Source organism: Pelodiscus sinensis, chromosome 2, assembly GCF_052426305.1.
Source record: "Pelodiscus sinensis isolate ZL-2025 chromosome 2, ASM5242630v1, whole genome shotgun sequence".
Classification (NCBI taxonomy): Eukaryota; Metazoa; Chordata; order Testudines; family Trionychidae; genus Pelodiscus; species Pelodiscus sinensis.
The window spans coordinates 71584672-71602170 of NC_143053.1; the positions used below are offsets into that span (position 1 = coordinate 71584672).

The 17499-nt window shown below is 45.2% G+C and overlaps 1 protein-coding gene across 1 annotated transcript in view; it reads left to right on the top strand.

Moving 5' to 3' along the window:
- Positions 1 to 169: 169 nt before the first annotated feature.
- The window catches only part of PRKDC (protein kinase, DNA-activated, catalytic subunit), a 195215-nt gene continuing 177885 nt past the window's right edge, over positions 170 to 17499 (top strand). The window contains exons 1-9 of the mRNA XM_089776265.1: positions 170 to 427; positions 5591 to 5667; positions 5782 to 5874; positions 7782 to 7856; positions 9396 to 9504; positions 15004 to 15116; positions 15570 to 15669; positions 17204 to 17259; positions 17344 to 17374. Of these exons, the coding sequence (XP_089632391.1) occupies positions 259 to 427; positions 5591 to 5667; positions 5782 to 5874; positions 7782 to 7856; positions 9396 to 9504; positions 15004 to 15116; positions 15570 to 15669; positions 17204 to 17259; positions 17344 to 17374 (823 nt within the window). The 5' untranslated portion in view covers positions 170 to 258. The remainder of the gene's footprint in view (positions 428 to 5590; positions 5668 to 5781; positions 5875 to 7781; positions 7857 to 9395; positions 9505 to 15003; positions 15117 to 15569; positions 15670 to 17203; positions 17260 to 17343; positions 17375 to 17499) is intronic.

Consider the following 17499-nt stretch of genomic DNA (forward strand, 5'->3'; position numbering starts at 1 on the left):
TCGGAGGCGGGGCAACGGATACCCCCAGTCCCGCCCTTTCGCGCCTACCTTCTCAAACGAACCAATCAGCCTCCTTGTTGTGGCGCCTAATTGGCTCTGTCTGGGCAAAGTACTCCCCCAGTGAGTGTTATTGGTTCCGCCCAACGAAGCTCCAGCCTGGGGAAGCTGCTCTAACCCCCTTGTGCCGGCAGAAGTGGTTTAGTCCTGCACGGGTGACAGGCCCTGCCGGGGCTGCTTGTGGCTCGCGCTGTGGGCGTTATGGCTGCGGCTGTGCCCGTGGGCGGGGGCGGGGGCATTCAGGGCTCCCTGCACCAGCTACTGTGCGCGCTGGAGGACCCGGACCCCGCTACCGCCGCCCTGCGCGGCTACAACCTCATCCGCAGCCTGGGGGAGGCGTGCGTGACCAGCACCGGGCAGGGCATCCGCGGTGCGTGGGACCCGGGTGGCGGTAACGAGCGGGCGCGGGGCCTGGTGGGGCGGGCTCTCAGGCGCCCCGCCCGCCACTTGTCCCCGCCGGGAAGGGGTTCGTGGCAATGACCCCACGGGCCGCCGAGTCACTGTGCCCGGGGCTGGCGCGGCCACGTGGGCCGGAGAAGGGGGGGGGGCAGGGAGCCCCGGTCTCAGCTCTTGGGTTGTCCTCGCCCCAGTAGCTGCGTGTGCCAGCAGCTCCCCCGTCAGCAGGCCAATGGACCTGGTACGATGCCCTCTCCGGGGCTGGCTGTGGCGGGCTAGGCTGTGCCAAGGCTGACCGTGCCCGACCTATCCATTGTAGCCCACCGTAGAGCAGTGTGCTCGCTGGACCGTGCCTCTGGAGCCTCCGAGGTCTTGGCAAACTGATAATCTAGCTCAAGGGAGCTTTGTGATTTGTGCTTTTTTTTTTTTTTTTATAAATCTTCCCTTCCTTGTCTTGACATTATGCTATGTAAGACTGTCTAAAACTATTCTGTGCAGTGCTACCAGCCACAGTTTTTTCTAACGGGTCAGGGAAGCTCTACCCCTGTTAAGTGTTAACCCTTGGCTGGAGAGCCTCACCTCACTGAATCAGGGAACTTCTATCCTTTTGAACCCTAACCCTAGTCGCAGGAGGTCTGTGATGTTTAACCCAGATCAAGGACTTTTACCTTTTTGAAACCTGGTCCTGGCATGGAGACTGTGCACCCTATTGAACCCTACCAGTTATTTGGGGGATAATGACCCCAACACTAGCATTGGGAGCCCTGATCCTAACCCAGGAACACAGTCTAGTGAAACCTAACCTTACCCGAGCGAGTGCACTACACTACCCTTTTAAACCCTAATCATATCTGGGGAGTCCTTGAAAGATTAACCTGTCTTGTTATTCTTTAGCCTACTGGACCTTAACCCTATTTTGGGAGCCCTTGTCTATTGTCTAGCTTTACCTCTAGGCCTGCTTGGATTTCAGCACTGTCAAGGCTTGGAGCCATGCTTCCAACCCTCCTAGGCCTCGGGCCAGGTGATGCCTGTGCTCTGAGGCTGGGGCAGGGCCCCCACTGCCTGTCCTCCAGGGCTGGGGGCTGCTTTCCCTATGCTCCCGCCAGGGCCAGGGAAGGCCAGGGCCATACACTGTCTGTTTCCTGCCCCCGTCCTGTTCCCTGGATGGGGAATGATGGGGCTGTGTGCTGTCTGCCCTTCTCCCCAGGGAAGGCTGTGGCTGTACACCAGCTGCTGGGGCAGGAGTGGCCTGCTGCTACAGAGGGGAGGGGTGGTTCCCACAGGGTCCTGAGCAGAGGACTTGCTTTTTCCAATGCTAGATTTACCCACTGCCCATGCTCAGGGTTTCTTAAAAAGTCAAGACCACCCAACTCACTAAACCATGCCATCCTTCCTTCAGTGCTGCTGCTGCTAGTGATGGGTGTGCTACTGCCTTCAGAGCTGTGCAGCTGGCCAGCCACCAATGCCCTTCAACCATCCAGCTCTGAAAGCATCCTGGAACTAAGGGTGGCAGTAATGTTACATTTTGCCTCTATAGACTTACAAGCTACTTTTTGGCCAGGATCTCTAGTTTGAGAAATGCTGGCCATGTTCATTGAATTCTAACCATAGCTGTGGGAGAGTTTTGTCTAGAAAGCTGTGTCCTTTTGAATCTTAAGCCTACCCTCTTAAACCCTGAACCCTAACCTGATCCAGGGTAGAACACTAAACCTTGCATTTGAAGCTCTTGCAGCCCTAGCTCTATCTCTACCCTCAAGACTTAAATTTAGCTGGAGCTGTGTGGAGTGGTGCTCTGGTAAATATTTTCAAGACAGAAGCCCAACCCCTGGTGCTTCACACGTAGCAGAAGCCCAGAGGCTTTGGAAGATATTCGGAGAATTTAAGCCTTGCTTACCCTAGTGAGCCCTAGCGTATAGCGTCCTAACTGTAGACCTGGTAGCTATACTCTTCTGAAACCTAACCCAGGCTAAGGAAGGCATAGCTTACTTATCTGTTGCCCCAGGAGACATTCCATTTTTAGCTTTAACCTTAGCCCGGGGAGCCCTAACTTATTTAATCCTAACTTGGGGAGTTGTATTCTACTGAACCAGGCATGATCATGAGCATTAGCAGCTGCAGTCAAGTAGTACCCTACAGAGCCCCTCCCTATTAAATCCTAAACCTAAGCTGGGAAGTCCTTGCAGCTTAAAATGAATCCTTACACTGGGGATCTCTAGCTTGTTAAACCCTGTCTCTGCTCTTCAGATACCTAGCCTATTGAAGCCAAACCCTGCCCTTCAGCTCCACTCCGGTCCCTTCCCTGGGGTGACCTGCCCTACTGAATCCTCAGCTTAGTCTAAAAAGCCCTGTTGAAACCTCACAATATCTTGGATGTTTCTAGTTTTTGATCCCTGAGTCTAGCCTGAGACCTGTGCGCTAATAAACAGTAACCTCAGCCCTTCTAACCTTAGCCTATGGAACCCTAACTTTCCCAGGGGGAGCTCCACCCTATTAATGTCTAACCCTATCTCGGGGAGCTCTACCCTGTTGACCACTTGCCCTGAAAGTTGTAACACATTGAATTTTAACCTTGGGAGCTCTAGCGTACTGGACCCTAACTCTAGCCCAGGAGCTTTTACACCCCTAGCCCTGTCTCTGCCCTTGGCTCTAAGTAATTGAGCCCTAGCATTAGTCCATAGAATCCCTGCTTATTGAGCCTAAATGGGGGAACTCTAGCTTCTTGAACCCCATGCTGGAGAGTTGTAGCCTTTTGAGCTCCAACGCAGTCTCGGGGAACTCTATCCTATTAAGCAGTAAGGCTATGTCTACGCTCACGGCTTCTTGCTCAAGTAATATGCAAATGAGGCTAAGCGTGGAATATCGCCGAGCCTCATTTGCATACCTAATGAGCCACCATTTTTTTCAGAAGAGGCTCTTGTGCAAGAAGGAGAGTCTACACTGCCCCTTCTTGCGCAAGAAAAACCCTCTTGCGCAATGCCGTTACACTTATTACTTTTCAGGAAGAATGGCGTTGCACAAGAGGGTTTTTCTTGCGCAAGAAGGGGCAGTGTAGACGCTCCTTGCGCAAGAGCCTCTTCTGAAAAAAATGGTGGCTCATTAGCTATACTGGCCCAAAAGTCTATATCTGTCCTTGGGGGACACATCCTTTGTAACACTGTCCTTAGATCAGGGAAGTCTTCTTACCCAAAGCCTTTCCCTAGCCTGGGGATGCCTACTCTTACTCATGCAAAATGTACCTGGAGAGTTCTAATGTCTCCAGGCCTGATCCCGATAACCTGAGCCTTGTCCTTGGTAACTAAACTTAATCTGGTGAACTTTCCAGCTCCAGGTTTCACCATGACCGGATGTAACATGTTGAGACTTCTTAAAAGGCCAGTTTGTGTTATTCTTACATTGTGAAATACTTTATGTAGTAATTTGGGTTCACAGACTGTACCCATGGAGAAAAGTACTACTCTTGTGTCAGGATGCCAGATTCTGACCCTAAAATTGTGCCCCAACTGCTGCATCTGCAAATGGCAGTGTTGCTGCAGGTGTCAGAAACTTGCAGCTTCACTTCCTCTGTTGAGTATTCATGCTTCTCAAGTCACTCTGCTGTTTACTGAGGATCCTGTTTATTACACTCTGAACTGTTAAGTGGAAGTTTTAAGCAGCTTGATTTAGCTAATTCCTGTTTTTTTTTTAAACAACAGCTGATAGGTTTAGAAATTAAATTAATTAGTTGTTTGCAGTATTATTATAGGCATGTTGCTCTCAGAAATTAAGAGACAAAACGGATGAGATAATGGGATTTATTGGACCAACTTCTGTTGGTGCAAGAGACAAGCTTTTGAAGGACGTGAAGTTCTTCAAGAAATATATTAGTGGTGTGTGTATTCAGAAAAAATGAAAGGGAATACTTATTTCACCCAGCATATAACTATATGTGAATCCATGGCATTCACTACCATAAGGGACTATAGGATTAAATTCTGTATTTGGATTTTTTAAAGGGCAGAAAAATTCTAGGATTAATATTTCACTGTGGCAGAGGCTTAATGTTTTTCTGAAGCATTGGATGTTGTCCACCATTAGAAGTGGGATAGGGGACTTTGCTGGATCATTGGTCTGATCTGGCATGTAAAATACTATGTTCCTATCCAGACTCTTCATGGTTTTACTGGGTGAAAAAAATCAAAATATGCTGACGTGTGCTTTTTGATCCTGTCTACACTGATATTTGAAATCATGTTAGCACCTTTATAGCAAGAAGTTTATTTAAACATACATTTGGATAGGAGCTAAAACAATTTCAAATGTTAGTATAGATAATGTCTTAGTCTAGGACAGTGGTCTCCAACCTTTTTACACCCAAGATCACTTTTTAAATGACAGACCAAACCAAGATCTACCGCCCCGTCCCTTCCTTGAAGCCCCACCCTCTCTATTCTCCTCTTTTCCATCACTTGCTATCCCCAATCCTTATACTGCTACTTTAAAAAAAAAATTCCCACCATTCCTCGCAGCTCCTCGCCTATGCTGTTGCTCGGTGAGTAGCTGCTCCTCAAATGAGGAAATCTAATGTAAATGTACAGTGCAGGTGCACAGTTCAGAGAGGGCTCAAGAGCTACTCTTAGAGCCTCCGAGATCTACCGGTAGATAGCGATCTACTGGTTGGTGACCACGGGTCTAGGATGACCACTCTTCATACTCATTGATAATACATAATTGACAGGTTACCCTTTAGGGTCATTGCAGACCTCATGTTGCTATATTGGTTCTGGCCTCAGGATTGCAGAGTAAAAATGGTGTAAAGCCCCTTTTCTCTCATCCCTGATTCTGTGCCCAGCAGTGTTGTACTGAACCTGAGGTTTGAGCATATATATGTGTACTGAAAATTTTATCAATAGAATTTAGGGTTCAATCCTGTAGCCCTAATTCCCATGACTAGCCCTTTTGGCTTCAGTGAGAATATTTATGTGAGTTAGGACTAAAATCATATCCTTTTTTAGCAATGAAAATAATTAGTTGTACTTTAAAAGTGGATGTCCTGAATAATGCCCAGTATTCTCTACATAATCAGATTCTAGCCATTGTTTGGAAATAGATTTTAAATAACAAAGCAACTAGTTTGATTCTTTGCTTGCTCTTTCTTCAGCATTGCAAACTTCCCTGGTATTTTCCAAAGAAAATGGATTACTTGTGTTTGTCCGCAAGTCTCTCAGCATTGAGGAAGTAAGTTGATAAACTTAGTGTTTTTGGTATGTTTTTTAAAGAATTGCAGTATTTTTCCTCTGATAAGTGAAAGTATACAGGCTTTCATTTCTAAAATGCAACTTTGTTTTTCAGTTTCGAGAGTGCAGGGAAGAAGCTTTAAAATTTCTATGTATCTTTCTGGAAAAGATTGGTCAGCAAGTTCATCCTTATGCTCATGATATTAAGGTAAGTGAAGTAAAACTTATTGTAAAAAATCTGTCAAATGCAGTTCTCCAGTCTCTTTAATTTAAACACGAAAGCTGAAAGATACACAAAAATGACTGATACCAGCATCATGACCTTCCTGTAGGCAATTCATCCTTTCCCACCCAATGTTTCTAAGAGAGCTGAAATGGAAGAGCAATATTGGTTTACATGTTAATGCACTGGTATCATTTAAAATGTTAGTATAGTTTTGTAGTATTTGTTAAAGTACCTTAGAGCTAGAAGGGTTAGAATATATTTTGCTCTCCCATAAAAAATGGAAGTTGCTGGGTTTGGATTTTTTTATAATGTTGCACCAGTGAAATATTTGATTTAAAAGAAATACAGTACTTTGAATCTTTCTGCATCAGTTTGTAGTGACTTTTTAAAAGGCTTATTTTTCAGACAAGCTGACCACCTGTAGTACCATTTGAAGTCCATGGGAACTGTGAATACTTATCAGTTTTTAAAATGTGTCTCTTAAGGGTATGTTACAGTGCAGTTAAAAACCCCATGGCTCGTCTGGGCTAGCTGATTCTGATGTGGATGGCTCAGGCTAAAGGGCTGCTAATAGCGTTGTAGACATTCAAGGTGTGTAGCTGGAGCGGAGCACAGATTTTAGGACCGTATAAGAAGGGAGGGTCCTGAATATCTACACCACCATTAAATAGTACCTTTGCCATGTGAGCCTAAGTACACCAGTATGGACCAGCCACGATGTCTAATTGCATTGTAGACCTACTCTAAGGCTATGTCTACACTTGCGGCTTCTTGCGCAAGAACATCTTGTGCAAGTGTTGTGCAAGAACTCTTGTGCAAGAAAATGTCCACACTGCCGTGTGCGAGATGTGCTTTTGCGCAAGAGCGCCCATGGCAGTGTGGACGCTTTCTTGCGCAAGAAAGCTCTGATGGCCATTTTAGCCATAGGGCTTTCTTGTGCAAGAAATCCCTGCTGAGCATCCATACTGCCCTCTTGCACAAGAGCTCCCATGCAAGAGGGCTTACACCTGTCAAAAAAGAGCGTAGCTTTTGCGCAAGGAGCCCCTCATACCACGCCGTACTGTAAATTTACTTGCGCAAGAGCAGGCGGGCAGTGTGGACGCTCTGCAGATTCTTGCGCAAGAACAGCTGTACTTGCGCAGGAAGCCGTGAGTGTAGACATAGCCCATGAGTCTAAGCTGCTCAGTAGTATCCATTTAATTGGAGATGTACGTTTATGCCATTGTGCTTTTTGAGCTCATGGTAACAGCCTCCTGCCTAAAAGGAATGGGGACTTGTGGTAGACGGCTTGTTGCATGAGGTCTTTTACTGTAGAATTTGCTTCTCTCTAGGTTTATCCGAACTTGAATTTGCTAACTCTAGGACACACTGCAAAGCCAGTCTTTTTCTTTTTTTTCTGTTGGGTTGCTTGAGAGAGATGTGGGTTAGTATTGCTGTTTTCTGGGTGAATATCATGGATGTAAAAAACACACAAAAACAAAATCAGAATTCTATCATTTATCTGATTAAATGTTTTAGAAGATGTAAATGTAAGGAGGGTAGGGTCCTGGAGGAGTGTCCTCCCTCCCCCAACCCCGATCTCTTGGGTGCTGCCCCTCACTGTAGGCTCTGGCACTAGCAGGATCCTGGCAGCTGAGTTTAACTCTTAACAGTAACCGACAAGCATCAGCTTATTGGTTAAACTCTGACCTCCCTAGTGAATATGTATTCTAGTCTTCATTGGCTTTATGTGAAAAGCTGTTTTTTTCCACTTGGGTTTTGTATATTTTAAATGTTGTAAAATACCTAAAATCATTGGGAAAATGTGCTTCAAAGAAATATCTAAAAATTTAAATATTTTTTTTAAAATTTCACCCTGTTAATAATTATGGTTTTTTTTTCTAACTTAGCAAACTTGTATTAGCGTTTACACAAAAGAAAAGGCTGCAAAATGTAAAATCCCAGCTCTGGAGCTCCTCATTAAGGTAAAACATACTTTCATTGTTTCTCAGCCTAGAGACTTTGAGTTTATGCTGCTGTTGAATTTGATAGCCAAAGTCTACCATTACAAGGGAGATTTGGTGGTTTAATTCTGTAGGAAGAATTCTATCATTCTAAAGAGACTGGGACTTTTCAGTTTAGAAAAGAGGAGACTGAGGGGGGATATGATAGAGGTCTATAAAATCATGAGTGGTGTGGAGAGGGCTGATAAAGAAAAGTTATTTATTAGTTCCCATAATAGAAGAACTAGAGGACACCAAATGAAATTAATGGGTAGCAGGTTTAAAACTAATAAAAGGAAGTTCTTCTTCACACAGCGTGTTATCAACCTGTGGAACTCCTTGCCAGAGGAGGCGGTGAAGGCTAGGACTATAATAGAGTTTAAAGAGAAGCTGGATAAATTCATGGAGGTTAGGTCCATAAAAGGCTATTAGCCAGGGGATAAAATGGTGTCCTTGGCCTCTGTTTGTCAGAGGCTGGAGAGGGATGGCAGGAGACAAATCGCTTGATCATTGTCTTCTATCAACCCTCTCTGGGGTACCTGGTGCTGGCCACTGTCGGTAGACAGGATACTGGGCTGGATGGACCTTTGGTCTGACCCAGTACGGCCGTTCTTATGTTCTTATGTTCTTAAGAGTATTAAAAAAGTATTTCTCTGCCCACAAATTAGTCTGAATTTTCTTTGACTAAGATGCTTAATTGAGTTGCCATCCCTTCGTTTGTGTTGGAAGCCATTCTGAATTTTGAGGGTCATCAGAGTGTATCTTTATTCCCAATTTAATTGCTGTTGTTTAAAGCAACACTGTGAACCTAAAAATCACACTTCTGTTTGAAAATATTTATCTGTTACAGATAACCATTTAGGTACTGTAACTGAAAGATACTGGAAGAACAATGTGTGGGAACATCTCATTGGGAGAGGGAGGGGTCCCTCAGGCAGCGGGCTGGGGGATTGCGTCAGGGCAGAGGACCCGGAGGTAAATAAGGGCACATGGGGGTCAGAGGAGGAGGCAGAGGAGACATGGGAGAGGAATGGAGGATGGAGGAGAAGAGAGGAGGAACCAAAAGGAGGCACAGAGGAGAAAGAGATGGGGGAAGGAGACTGCAGGGGGGAAGAGTGTTGAGGATCGCAAACAACTTGAAGGAATCCCAGGAGGGCAAGGAGTCTGGTGAGAAGGGGGAGGAAGCGACCCAGGGCCGGGGTGGGGCGGGGGAGTCACACAAATTCATTTAGCGTTTTAGGGGGTTGTGGTATCACAAAGTTTGAGAACCCCTGGCATAAGGAAAAAACAACAAAACCAATATTTATTTTATAGTAATGATAGCTTGTTTTTAACTACTTTACACTATCAGAAAACATGCCAACCGCTTTTAACTTAGTCTGCTAAACCAGCTGGACTACATGTGCTTAAAGTTAGATTGAAGTATCTTCTTGGCTTGTGGGCCTTATTTACCTTGATCTAACTGGGAAAAAATAAAGCAATTGTTTTTCTAATTTGTGGGTATCTTGTATATATTTCCAGTTGCTTCAAAATTTACGATCTTCCTTTTTGATGGAAGAACTGAAAGTTGGAGAGATCTTTAACAAATTTTATGGGGAACTTGCTGCAAGAAGTAAAGTGCCTGACACGGGTGAGCCTTAGCTTTTCTTAACAATATTCTCATTTGTTTGATTTACTTTCTTTTAGTATAATAGAGCCTCAGAGTTATGAACTGAGTGGTCAGTCACATGTTGGGAATGTGAATGTTTGACCGGTTAACCTGTAAGCCTCACCCTTAATGGGTGAAGCTTACCAGGTAAGGTTAAACAGTGGAGGCTGGACCTACTCCCCACCTACTGCAGGCAGGGGGCTGCTTCTGCCCCATCAAGGCCTTGTTACGGATGGAACTGCTCCAGCCAGGCTGGATCAGTCTCTATCCACAGTAGGCCTGGGTACCCCGCAAGAAGGGGCTGTTCTGGTCAGAGCAACCCCTGCCTGCAGGACATCTTGGCCCACCACAGACAGGTGCTACTCTGGCATCCTGCCTGGAGGAGCCTCTATCTGTGTCAGGATTGATCACTGCGCAGGCACGAGCTGCTCCAGCCTGCGGCGGTGGGGGCTGCTCCAGACCAGTAGCAGGTGAGGGGGCTGCTCCAGCCAGGCTGGAGTTACCTCCATCCCTGCCCACCCTCCTCCTGAGCACTGGTCCTGCCTGCCTCCCGCCCCGGGGCTGGGGGGAAGAAGAACATGTAACCAGTAAAAATTCCAGTGGTTACAAGTTTACACAAATACATGATAGTTAACATCCCTACATCCCACTGACATCAGTGAGATGTTCCCACACAGAACTCATGACAGGAGTCTTAGGCTATATTTATAATAATGTTACATTATTTTTAAACTTTCACTGCTGCTTTCAACTCTTTGATTAGGGACTTAGAGTATAAAGGTGTTCAGCACCTTGCTTTCTCAAGTCCTATTGATTCTAGTCTGAGTTGAGGGTGTGTGACATCTCAGAGGATTGAGCCCTATAGTTTAGTATTAAAATCTGTCACTGCCTTGAATAAATTGAATAAATTAATCTTCACCATGAGATCTGGTAATTAATTTCAAATCAAAACATGGAAGTATATGTATCTATGAAAGCACTGTTTTACTCTTTTTCATTTGCCAGTCATTGTGCCAAGATATCAGTAGCCTTAACTGCCTAGATAAGTGGGTGCACAGTAAAGTTCCCTCTAAGCTGCATGGCTGCACAGCTGCCTAATAAACCCCATGCAGGAACTCAGGGGTGCCACAAACAGAGCTGCCGCAGCCTCGAGAGAGGCTGGCACTTCTCCAGCTGCAGCAGGGAACTAGTGCAGCTGGGGGAAAGGAGTTTCTGGCCGCAGCAGGGAGCTGCTGCACTAGAGGGAGAGATGCGGTATCAAAGTTCTCCTCCCGGCCCCCTCACCGTCCTCAATCCCCAACAACACAGACCTGCTGTATCCGGGAGAGAGGCATCCCTCTCCCAGCCCAGCCCAGTCTCACTAGAGCTGCCATAGCCAGCAGAGAGGACTTGGGAGAGCCCTCTCTCCTGGGGAGCCTGTACCCAAAATTCCACATCCTCCACCCCATCCCAGATCCCACGCTCTGAACTACAGCTTTCATCCATGCACCGTAACCCTCTGCCCCCCCAGCTCTGAGCCTCTTCCCAAACCTCTCATCCCTACTCATACCTTAGAGCCTGCATTCCCATCCTCCCTAACCCTGAGTCCTCTCCCACTTTCCAAACCCCTCAGCTCCACCCCTGCCACAAATTATCCATGTGCAGAATGAATTTTAATATGTACATCAATATGGAGGTGATGTGTCACACATCATCTCTATATTGATGCATATAGCGAAATTTATTCTGTACATGAACATGAAAGGGAACATTAGTGGAAAGACACGGATTTTATAGTACTAGTTACTAACCACTTGTACCTCTTTAATTGATCAACCCTGGGAAACAGGGTATGTTGAATTAAAGATTTTGCTGGTACAGGGAGGGTGATATGGATCTTGGCAGGTGGGGGTAGGATGATTACCTGGCAACCTGCTCCTGGGGGCACATGTGGCTCCATGTCTCTTGTTGCTCCTAGGCACCACTCCTGGCTGTTATTGATGTGCCTGGGAAAAGCCTCATGGGAAGTTTGTTACCATGCTGCCATTCCCCCAGATAGGGGCATGAGCAGTGGCAGCTGTAGTAAGATGAGGGCCTGAAACAAAAGTCCATGTAGTGTCACAAGGGAGTGCTGTGATCTGGTTGATCAAACTGTATCACACTACCCATTTGGTTCAGCATTCACAGAACAAAAGAGTCTTTCACAGTATCTTAAACATACCTCTAACAAGTTTTATTGCAGGCAATTCAGGAGCAATTTTAAAAGCACTATATGTATATGTATATTTAGTACTAAGCAATTAAAACAACATTAAAATACATTAAAAGACATCACAAGCATTAAAAGCAATATTTAAATGGAATAATTAACAATCTACATCTAAGCCTAAACCCAATTTAGCAGCCTAATTCTTAATTCAATTGAATACACTCACTCACTCACTCACCCTCTGGGGCTGGCCAGACCCCAGGTAATGTTGGTTAATTTGATTGAGGCGCAAGTCTGATATGTACATCACCCCAATATGCCGAATTGATGGACTCCAACTTGTGGGGAAAAATGGTGTGGTATATATCCCCTCGCCAGGGGACAGTCCAGTGAGATGCCATCCACTGGTTACTCACAGTCCAGGTGGGATGATGTCCGTTAGTGATACCCCCTTCTTCTTACTGGTGTGTCCACGACTGATCCAGAAATATCCAGTTTTTGCACCGCTTGTCTCACCATGAGTGAGAAACAATGGTCTGTTCTTGGTTAGATTCTTCCCTTGTTACTTTTCCTTATCTGGCAATGCTGGGAACGCTGCCTCCGCATGCATACACGGTTCTTTTATCTCATGCAGTTCTCTTTCTTAAAGTTGTAAACAAGTCCATAATCCTCCGGAGTTTTTTCCTGGACCAAACAAGTCCATAATCCTCTCTTCAGCTCACTTGCTATGGATTCACTCATACTGACCATTCACACTGCCCATGATTCGTGACAGTACACCAGATTGGTTTGACTCACTTTGAGGCCTAGCTAACAAAGGACAAAACTTGAATAATACAAAGCAAAGCTAAGCTGTGAGCAAGAGGCAGACCACTGCTCCCAGAACTTGGCACGAACAGGGCTGAGAATGCAAAACACTAATTTGTAATAGGCCCAGGTGTGGAACGGTAATTGGTTCTGGTCATACGTTGAAAGCGCATTCTAAAAGATGGTACCACTAGCTCATTCAAAAGATCTCGGTACCCAAGCTGGGTATCTCCCGACAGATACTGGCTCAGGTTCAGGAAAGGGTCTAAAATGATATCATGATGGATAGAGATGTTCTAAGGGTGATGGATGGTATTTAAGTAGCATCAGGGGGTATGTCTACACTTGCACCCTAGTTCGAACTAGGGATGCAAATGTAGGCATTCGAAATAGTCAATGAAGCAGGGATTTAAATATCCCACGCTTCATTAGCATGATCTCACTGGCACATTACTCCGATCAACAGCTGTTTCTAAAGTGAAAGTGCACGCCAAATCCCTTGGTTTGAACTAACGTTACTCCTCATATCCAGAGGGTGGTAACCTGACAGTGTCAGGAGTGATGTGTAACTTGTTTGTATCTGTATATAAAGTGGTGTCTTGGAGAGGCAGTCTTTGTCTGGCCTAGGGGGCAGTGGGACCTCCCATTGACTGTTAGCCCATTGTTAGGGGGTACATATGCATTGTGGTTCAATAGATTCTACTGATAACTATTACAATACTGATAACTATTACAATACTTTGTTTAACAATAAACCTGGTCAGGTGCCTTCAATTCTTGTCAGATTTGTGGTCTTTGGGATCTCTCTGAGTCTGCTATGCTTACTATTTTCGCAAGTCAACATGGCACACATGATTGAGCACCCACGCATGCAGCTGACTGGTTGTTGTTATTGACAGAGCAGATCTGTCAGGACATGATGCTAGTAAATCCTGATTACTACACCAGCACACACAGCCTCTTCTTCCTCCATACCACGCGTGTTCCTGGATTAGGGACACCTTGTCAGCCGACGGTCAGGGCTGTGTGTGCGTGCGTGTACGCGTGCACGTGTGCGTGCTGAGAAAAGGTTTAACGTCCGTGACTTTACTGCTAGGACCGGGATCCCGTCGCAGAGGGCAGCCAACAGGCTGACAGACGCCCTTGTTTATAGGAAGAGCTTATTACACCTCAGATTTTAGCTGCTAGGATACAGGATCCCTTTGCAGCGGGCAGTCTAGGGAAGACTGAGAGATGCCCCAACGGATCTGTCACCTGGGAGTGACACGATCCAAACGCCCAAGCTCTTCCTATACCTGTCCCTTATGACCGGCTGAAGTTCTTTTAAATTGTGCTTGGTTCTGTTACAGCAACTGAAGGAGTCAGGTTAAAGCTTAAACAGTTACAGGTTTATTAAAAAGACATAAAAGCATATGGTTACAATGGCTATTGCTCTATTTCTTAACTGCTAGCAAATACAGATCTTATGGTTACAATGGCTATTGCTCTATTTCTTAACTGCTAGCAAATATAAATCTTAAAAATGGTTACAAAGAAAATAAAGATAGAAAATAGAAATAATGGTACTAAGTGACAGCTTAATCTTTAAAGAGCTCTAAGTCTATGTGTACACTTAAGACAAAGGACCACATCCAGGTACAATTTTTACCCCTTTCTGTGACTCGCGACTCCAGCGGGTCAAGCCAGGGTCGGTCTCTCAATTCCTAGGAAAGATGAATACGAGGTGGGCGTCCCCTTGGAACCTCGGGAGGTCAATCACCTAACCCGACCAGCAGATAGATGGTAGATTGACACTCAGAGTAAATGTGCTGCTGGACCCATCTTTATACCTCTGGGGGCCCGTATCCTCTTTCTTATCTAAGATGCTGAATTGTACTGGTCCGTTTTGTGGCACCAGTTCTTACAAGCAAGTTTCAAGTTAATTTACACTTGCAAGAGAGAGAACTAAATTGTGAGTACTAGACCTTTTTTTACTGGGTGAGAGATTCCTTCCCCCGTGGACGGCTGTGTGTTCGTATCAATATGGGATTAAGTCAAGGGCACTCCTCAGCAGCCTCTTGGTCAGCAATTGGCATATCTCTGTTTACAGCCATTCACGATCACACAGCCTGGGCCTTCTGCTCTGTGTGCCCTGTATGCTCCAGGCAAGCAAAAATGGATGTTACAGGGGGGTTCCTGTCTGGCTACACACCTAGAGCAGTGTTTCTTAAACTTTTTAAGACCGAGGAACACCAAACAATTTTTTTTTTATGAGGAACACCAAGGATTTTTTTGTTGAGCAAAAAAAAGCCTGCCCCTTTAAGGGTGGCCATTTTTAATTCTGTTGTTCTCTGTGGCACACCTCCGACTGCCTCGTGGCACACTGGTGTGCTGCGGAACACAGTTTAAGAAACACTGACCTAGAGCATGGAGGTTCAAGTGTGCCGTGTCATATGGCACAGCAATCTCAAAGTAAGTGATACACATATTGATGTTATTTTTTTTAGTACTGGAAAAATTATATGAACTCCTTGGAGTCTTGGGAGAAGTCCAACCTAGTGACATGGTTGACAACTCTGAAAAATTATTCAGAGCTTTCTTGGGAGAGCTCAAAACACAGGTATGATTGGAAACTCTTATAAACTCTGTTAATCAGTTTTTTCTGTTTTTTATGTTGAATTACCATTCATGCCAAGATTGCTGGATACTTCATGTAACCAGATAGTTGTAAATCATAGTTGAACAATTTTAGTCTTTAATAGCTTCCAAGTGTTGTTTTGCTCTGGTTATAGGGTCTTTGGGTTGGTTACAGGTGGAGGGAGGACCTATTGGGAATTGGCTGAGTACAGTAATGTGGGGAGTGGAATGGGAAGAGTGTGATCATCATCAGCCATGGTGCCCTAAGTAGGGAATGTAATGTCCATTAGAGGTCAGTTTTTTATTTGGACTTTAATAAGCTGCAGAACTTGATTGCATTCTTTGGTTCAGAAGGTTGACATCTCAAATGTGCCTTAGCAATGTTTCTTACACTTCTAACTTGAGCATAATATTTTCTTAAAACTTTTATTTTCAGATGAAGTCAGCAACAAGAGAGCCCAAACTACCAGTAGTAGCAGGGTGCTTGAAAGGATTGACTGCACTTATGTATAATTTTACTAAATCCATGGATGAAGGTGAAGTACTTTTTTATATTAAAAAAAAAGACATTTTAATGTTGTATACCCGACAAGGGGCATCTATTCATTTGGTCTCAAGAGTCACACTGTTTTATAGATGACAATAGATGCAAGCAGTTGTGCAGTCTGAGTGATATTCCCACCATTGGCAGAAGTCTTGTTCGTGTAAAGCTCTTCATGACCCAAAATCGCTGGGTGCTTTAGCAGATGAGAGAGTATGGTCAGAGTGACTGAGTAGTAGAGATGTGAATGGTTAACCGGCAAGCCTTCTGGTTAACTGATAGAGGCTGCTCCAACCTTGCGGGATCTGCCGTGGGCAAGGGGTTGCTCCAGCTTGGCCAGAGCAGGCCCCCCTTCATTGGTTAACCAGTTAAACATTGTTTAACCAGTTAATCAGGTAAATGGGATTTTACATCCCTACTGCATAAGGTGAGAAGCTGAAGTGATCTTTATCCAGGAGTGCCTGGGCAGCTGTACAACTCCAAGTGAAAGTTTGAACATTCTTCTTCATAATTATATACAAGCACACTTAAATTAGCATACCCATGTTGTTTAGAAAGTAATTTTTCAGCAAGTCATACAAAGCAGTATATTTAAAACAAAGAAGTATATTAGTAGCATCCTCTGAGAGTAGGGATGTCAATGTGTAGACAACTGCATGATTAACCGATAAACTTAGGCTTATCGGTTAATCCTGTCGACTACATGCATTCCCCCTGCCTCTGTATCCGAGGCGGTAAGAGAGAGGAGGCAGGAGCTGATGCCCTAGGGGAGCTGGCTTTTAAGCCAGCACCCCACAAGCACCGGATCCACCTGCTCCAGCCCATCGTGTTGCTGCCTCTGATAGGGGGATGAGTGGGCCAGGTGAGAGTTGATATGTGCAAGGAGCCGGCTTTTAAACTGGCTCTCCGCACATGCTGACTTTGTGGACCCACCTGCCTCCTACAGAGGCGGGAGGCAGGCAGGAACCGCCTCTCTCCTCCCCCCTGCCCTGTGCTGCTGCCTCTATTGTGCCTGGGCTCACTGTGGACAGAGGCTGCTCCTCAGCATCAGCTCCTGTCCACAGAGGGTCAGAGCTTCCCGTGGATGGAGGCTGCTCCAGCATCCCATGGAACAGCCTCTGTTCGTGGCAAGCCTCGGCTGCAAGCCTGGGCCCTGCTGTTGCTAGAGAGGCGGCAGAGTGGAGTGGCAGAGGGTCCCTGGGAATGGGGCTAGGAGAGTAATGTCCGTGGGGACTATTGAACAGTTGTGTAACCACTAAAATTTGATGTGGTTACATGACTATTCAATAACATCCCTATCAGGGAGTGTTTGGATTCTTTTTAAGAATGTGATATTTTGAAAACCTTTAAATTAGTCCTATGGGAATTCTGCAATTGTTGCATTTGAAGCCATAATAAAACTGCAGAATTCCCCCAGAAATGTTTAAATATTGTATCTTTACATCCATAACAAGATAATTTTATCTTGCTGTTCTGTGTCTGTCTCAGAAGTGCCTTTAGTGAAATGTTGAATTATTGTTATCCTACAGATCCCCACACTTCAAAGGAGATTTTTGATTTTGCTGTGCAGGCAATCAGTCCGCAGGTAGAATGTTTGAGTGTGTTCATTCTTTTACCAAAGTTATTTCTAAAGAGCAAGTTATGAATGGTGAACCTTTTGTTTTTACAGGTTGACCTAAAGCGATATGCAGTACCTCTAGGTAAGAATTTTTCATATAGCTGTTTGCAATGCAGTGGATACTATGGAATTTAGATTGTGTGTAATAGAGTAGTCGACTAACTGCATGAATTCTTAGCTGTTAGTTGACAATTCTGTAGTCCCTGG